We start from the raw sequence: 6,941 nt of genomic DNA on the forward strand, positions 1-6,941 counted from the left end.
AGATTGCAAATAAGCGATGGCCATGCTGTTTTGTAACTATCATTTGATGAGAGTGATGCTACAGCTTTCACGACGTCCACAGTCCACTTTTAGCAGTTCTACCGCGCACGAATTTCAATGCATCCTTTTAAAACTTTAGCGGAAAACGGTGCCTTTCGGCGGATACGTACAGACTTTATACCGCGTAGCGCATCCAGAACTAGGTACTTAGGTTGGACACACTATTCATCTAGGAAAACGAGTTATAGATAGAAGAATGATAAGAGTGTATTGAATTAATTAAAGTGTCGACACCACTGCGATGGGGCTACGGTCAAGCTCCCTTCAGACAGGTGTATGGTAACTGAGGACATTATTTTATTCAAGTGAGTTAGGACTACAAACATGAGTATATATAGCTTCACAGTCTTCATGAGGAGGTCTTGATTGCCTAGAATGGACATAGCACCTGTTCTCCTGAGCTCTTCAATCATCACTCCTGTAGAGTCTCCTGCAATACTCCTGAGCTATTTTTGTCCACTACATCATACTTGCTGCGTTTCTGAGTCATCTCGTGAGTGAGCATGACTCGGCAATTGGTAGTTGAAGTTATGCAGTACACCACTTCGTCTGGGCTACGTTCTAGCTCCTTTCACACAGGTGTAAGATAGATGCAATGCTTAGAATTTCTCATGAACTATGTCTACAGTATCACTTGTATATATACCTTTAGTCCTTTGTTGTGAATCCCTGTTGCCTCCCACTTAATTGAGTGTGACACATGTCACCTCAGCATTGTCTCTCTTGTGCCTCAGCATTGTCTTTCACAAGCACCTCCTAATTGGTTGCCACACATTGATCATGCACATTTGTTCTTCGAATCCTTGGTGACTCGGCTTTCTTGCATCTCGGCTAAACTCCTGGTAATTGTCATGGGCCTGGATGTGCAAGAAGTAAGAAGATCCATCAACTCATATGAAGGGAGCACAGGAATCAAGGAATTGGGCAGATCATGGGATTTGCAGCAGAGTTCATTGAGATCTGTAGTAGAAATGGTTCTATGACAGATCCCACCAAGATTGGCACAAGCAAGGATAGTATCATGAATTCTGCCAAGATCAGTAGTAGAAGAGATCATATAGCAGATTCTGCAGAGATTGGTGGCAAGGATGATCATACAATGAACTCACATGCAAGGAGGACCAAGCTCTGCCAAGACAGGGACCAAGCTCAGAAGCATGCAGCTGGTTACCACTCAGGGGTTCACAAGACAGGAGTTGGGAGAACAGTTGCCAGTTAGGAGGAAGGAGAGCTGTGTCAATGACACTGGCACATAGGTCATGAGGAGGAAGGGCTGTGTCGAAGAGGTCAACACACAGCTCAGGAAGGACAGAAGCAATGTTACAGGGACTCCTGTACAGTACTTGATGAAGAGGGTACTCTCTGGAGAGAGAGCCAGAGCAGTGTTGCAGGTAACACTGCAAAGATGTATATAATCATACCTTCTTGTCATAGGTGGATGAGTGGATCTCCATCCACTCTACACCTTTCATTACTAGTTATAGCTTACACTTAAGTATACATTAGTATTCAGTCAGCAAGTTGCAATCTCAATACAATTGCTTCCATCATAGTGCATGTGTTGTATCACTGCTCCCTGACATCTGAAGGTGGTGTCATGGGCCTGGATGCTCAAGAAGCAGGAGGGTCATGGGTTCATATGGAAGGAGCACAGGTATCGAAGACCTAGTCGACACCAGTAGAGAGCATGGTCGTAGTGCAGTCTCCATGGAGACCATGGACTCCTATGGACTCACATGCAAAGGAGGGCCAAGCACAAGCCACGAAGAGGACCAAGCTCAAGGAGCATGCAGATGGTTACCATTCAGGGGCTCGAGAGACAAGAGCCAAAGGAACTGTCACTGACCAAAGGAGGAGGAGCAGTGTCGAAGGAGTCGACACCAGGTCATGAGGAGGAGGAGCAGTGTCGACAAGAGGCACAGGGGTGCTAAGCAGGAGAGGCCCCTGAGCAATACTCGATGAAGAAGGTACTCTCTGGAGAGAGAGCAGGAGCAGCATCGCTGGCAATGCTGTGAAGAGGTATATAACCATGCTTTCTCATCATCATAGGTCGAGTGGATCCCCATCCACTCTACTCACCATAACTAGTTATCACTTCAGCATAAGTATACATTAGTTTCAGTCAGCATAGCAGCAATCTATCAAGGTTGCTCCTCATCGTAGTGTGTGTGTTGTATCACCACTACCTGACGTCCGAAGGCGCCCATAGCAGGTTAGCGGTCCGGATATAGATAGAACCGAAGGCAGTAGTCCACTGCGGTCCGGGGATCACTTCAAGCATCAAGTCAACACACTGGACACTCGTGTTGACGCCACCAACCTTATCACCAACACCATCAACCTCATTATCATCGACATCACCAATCCCATCACCAACACCATCAACCTCATCATCATCAACACTCACACCAGACCTTGGTGTCATCATAACATTGATATCGATCGTGCCGAGCTACCCCTGAACGGAGTGTCCACAGAGGTCAGCCGAAACCTACGATAGTATATACAACGAACGCCACCTGCTGTCACTGCACAACTTGATAGTCACCGATACCGAGACAATAGCTGTCACACAGTTTGATAGTCACCGAGTATCTCGACGGACCGACCTGGGTTTCAGGCGCGAGACCCCTGACATTAGAGTGGATCGTTCAAGCAGCTCCTCACGATCACCATGACGGACCCAGACCTCAACAATAAGCTCGATAGACTACTCACTCTATTGGAAGCACAGCTAGAGCTTACCAGACAGGGTCATCGAGAGGAACGATTACAACGAGCTCAACTGAGCAGGGAGGAGACAATGGACCTCTCTCACTCAGAAGACCAAGCAGGAGGAGGAGATGAGTCTATGATAGGAGACCCACATACTCCTACTCCAGCTCCACGACCAAGACGATCAGTCTCATTCAACCTGGATGAGCAGGAGGACATCAACTACGAGAAGTACGCTTCACCTACTGGGCCAAGATATGTCAAGACTAAGCTGGACCCCTACAGCAGGACTAGGACGGACCCTTACCCCCTGGACCACGAGGAGGATACCAGCATCATGGCAGAGCTTAACCGGTCAAAGCCCATTGCCACTCCCTTTCCAAAGTTCAATCCCCGAGACATGGAGATCTTCATTCTAGAAGCCGAAGCATGGTTTAAGTTCAACCAGGTGTATGAGCAGTCGAGGATGATCAATCACATGGGTGCTCAACTGGAAGGGACAGCAAGAGAGTGGTGGACCTCTAAGCTCCGTATTGATAGAGCTAGAGAAGGAAGGTTGTTCAATGATTGGCACTACTTCACAGAGCGACTGTCAGAGCAGTTCAACCCACGCAATGCTAGGATGGAGGCATACAACAAGCTGTTGGCTCTCAGACTCACAAGTGATGCTCCTGGTGCCGCCACACGTCATGTAGAGCGGTTCAGAGACTTGGAAGGACAGGTCAACCTAGATGACAATGAGCTAGTGATTGATCTCTTCAGAGGTAGTCTCACTCGCAGCATACAGGAGAAGTTCGAGAGGAATCCACCTGGGAAGAGATGGGAGTGGTATCGAGAGGTTGAGGAGATCGATCGACAGAGGATGCTACTACAGCAGTCCTCGGCTAGACACTCACTCCCAAATGCCACGTCACCTCCACTAAGACCTGGGTCTCGGCCAAATCAAAGTTCAATCCCCATCCGACAACCCACTCAACCTTATCCAGCTCGATCACCATCACAAGCAACTACACAAGCAACTATACAAAACCTAAACCGACCCCTTCCTCATCAACTCACCCAACCCTCGAAGCAAGGAAGCCCTGCTCCATCAGGTATCAACACCTGTCATGTATGCAAGGGTATTGGCCATTGGGCCAGAGACTGCCCCAGCAGGAGGGTAGACCCTCTTAGCTCTCGACCCATGGGACCAAAGGTTATGGTCACCACAGCAGACCCCTTCGAGGAGGCCACCGACTCAGGAGATGGCCCCACAGGCAGCACTGAGACGGGTGACCCCGAGGCCATGGACCTCAGCTCATACCAGCAACCCATGGACCTCGATCACGAGGAGGAGCACGATGATGATGACGACGAGGGAAACGTCAGTGGGGTGATGCACTGATGGCATGCATTGCTCTACAAACCTCCTTGCCATCACTCTGTATATATCAAGATTGTCAAGTATGTTTCTCTACCAGTGGAGGCAAAGCAGTACTGGAGCTCTCTGGAATGGTTCAAGACCATCCTGCTCGGATACTAGCTGATACCGGTGCTGGTTTGTCCATAGTCTCAGATTCTTTCATTAGTAAGTACCAAATACCCACAAAACCCATAAAAACAAGATCGATCCATGGTGTCGCTGGGCACCAACTCTCCATCAATAGTTCTGCGAGCATGCAGGTATCCATTGGTACACACAATCTGGGTGTGGTCGAAGCTTCAGTGGCCGACACTGCAGACTATGACCTCATCCTGGGGTTCACTGAGCTACGGAGGCTCAAACCCACCATACAATGGGATACGGGCCAGCTGGAGTTCAAGACTCAGGAGCAGGACCGACCCCCTAGGAGACCCCCTGAAGCAGCAAGAGCAGGGGACCTAACCATGAGGAGACCAACCCTTCATGGTAACGAGTTTGTCTCAGCAGAGCGCATACTACGAGCAGCTCTGGAAGATGGACCCATAGGGTTCATGCTGTTAGAGGAGCCACCATCATCACTCCCAGCCTTTGGGTTTGTACCTACAGGCGCAGACAAAGGAGTCGAGATGGAGGTGGAGGTAGACAAGGTGGTGACGGCTGCAGACATACCAAAGCCATACCAACACCTGCGAGATGTGTTTGATGAGGTGGAAGCAGACAAGCTGCCCCATCATACCGAGCATGATCTCCACCTCGAGTTGATAGAAGGAGGGAAGCCACCTCAAGGGCCCCTATACCTTAAGGGACCCAAGGAGATGTCCGAGTTGAGGAGATACTTGGATGAGAACCTCGAGAAGGGGTTCATAAGACCATCGAAGAGCCCGGCACGATCACCAGTGCTCTTCGTACCAAAGAAGGATGGAGGTCTCAGACTCTGTGTGGACTACAGAGGTCTCAACGAGATCACTGTCAAGAACAGGGCACCATTGCCCCTCATCGAGGAGCAGCTGTTCTTACTCAGGAAGGCAAGGATCTATACCAAGCTAGACCTTAGAGCAGCATACAACCTCATCCGGATTGCTAAAGGAGATGAATGGAAGACAGCTTTTGGCACTCAGTTGGGACTCTATGAGTACCTAGTGATGCCCTTTGGCCTAGCCAATGCTCCGGCTCACTTCCAGTCATTCATCAATGACATCTTCCGAGACATCATTGGAGTATATGTAGTGGTATACTTAGATGACTTCCTGATCTTCAGTGACACTGAAGAGGTACATGTGAAGCATGTCACCGAGGTCCTCACTCGTTTAAGGAGCAACAGGCTCTTTGCTAAGCTGTCGAAGTGTGAGTTCCACACCAAGACAGTCGAGTTCCTGGGGTACATCATCAAGCCAACGGGCATAGAGATGGACCCAGAAAAGGTGCGCACTGTCAAGGAGTGGCCAATGCCAGAGTCAATCCATGACATCCAGAGGTTCCTGGGTTTTGCCAACTTCTATCGAAGGTTCATAGCCCACTTTGCTCGCATAGCCAAGCCCTTGACAGCACTGGTAAAGCCTATAGAACGGTTCAAGAAGCTCGAGCTACCAGAGGAGGCCCAACAGGCCTTCCACAAGCTCATCCAGGCCTTCACATCAGCAGGAGTGCTTCAGCACTTCGACTACCACCTCCCAACAAGGTTGGAGACTGATGCAAGTGACTTTGCTATAGCAGGAGTGCTCAAGCAGGAGCATGAAGGACGATGGCATCCAGTGGCCTTCTACTCTAGGAAGATGTCTTCTGCCGAGAAGAACTATGAGATCCATGATAAGGAGCTCCTAGCTGTGGTCGCCTGCCTCACTCAGTGGCGACACATGCTAGCTGGACTACCGAACCAACTGGTCATCCTCACTGACCATGAAGCCCTCAAGTACTTCAAGTCACAGAGACGCATCACAGGTCGACAGGCTCGATGGGCCATACTACTAGCAGACTTCGACTTCATATTGCAGTATCGACCAGGAGACAAAGGTGGTGAACCCGATGCTCTCACCAGAAGGACAGACATGCAACCAGCTGGTGAAGAGCAGGATCACAATGTGAGGCAACTACTGCCTCCTCGAGTATTCAAGGAGACAGCAGACCATGACTCGACCCTAGTGGCCCCTATGCTCTCGATGGAGTCCATAGCATCAAAAGGTCTCAAAGACCTGGTCAAGATCTTCCAGCCCTTAGACCAAGAGCTACAGGAGATACATAGGAAGAAGCCCTTCGAACTCAAGGACGACCTATGGTACAGTGGAGGAAGGTTGGTTATCCCCAAAGTAATCATGCCAGGGAGGACCAACAACTGACACTCAAGGAGTGCCAAAGAGGTAGATGGACAGTCTCTCTCTGTAGAGCATCTGCGATTCATGGTGATGACCCAATGCCATGATGGTATCACTGCTGGACACGTAGGAAGAGATGCTACCATCAAGGCAGCTCAACGACATTACTGGTGGCCAAACATGACAGCTTGGATTGCAGACTATGTAGCAAGTTGTCCTGTATGTGCTAGGTACAAAGCTCCTCGTCATCGTCCATATGGTTTGCTACAGCCACTAGCAACCCCAGACAGGCCCTGGGGCTCCATATCCCTCGACTTCATTGAAGGACTACCACCATCAAAGAAGTATGACTCCAAGACCTATGACTCTATCCTAGTCATCGTCGACAGGTTAACCAAGTTTGCCATACTAACTCCAACCCATAAGACAGTCACGGCCAAACAGACTGCAGTATT

The 6,941-nt window shown here is 49.5% G+C and overlaps 1 protein-coding gene across 1 annotated transcript; it reads left to right on the plus strand.

Annotated features, from left to right (window-relative positions):
- Positions 1-4,431: 4,431 nt before the first annotated feature.
- On the plus strand, positions 4,432-6,510 carry UHO2_01587 (uncharacterized protein; the record flags this gene model as incomplete). The annotated part of the gene is made up of 1 exon (XM_041554054.1): positions 4,432-6,510. One exon carries the CDS (start codon positions 4,432-4,434, stop codon positions 6,508-6,510), a length of 2,079 nt encoding a protein of 692 aa, XP_041409988.1.
- Positions 6,511-6,941: the final 431 nt, after the last annotated feature.

This window comes from Ustilago hordei, assembly GCF_900519145.1.
Source record: "Ustilago hordei strain Uho2 genome assembly, contig: UHO2_contig_02, whole genome shotgun sequence".
Taxonomy (NCBI): Eukaryota; Fungi; Basidiomycota; class Ustilaginomycetes; order Ustilaginales; family Ustilaginaceae; genus Ustilago; species Ustilago hordei.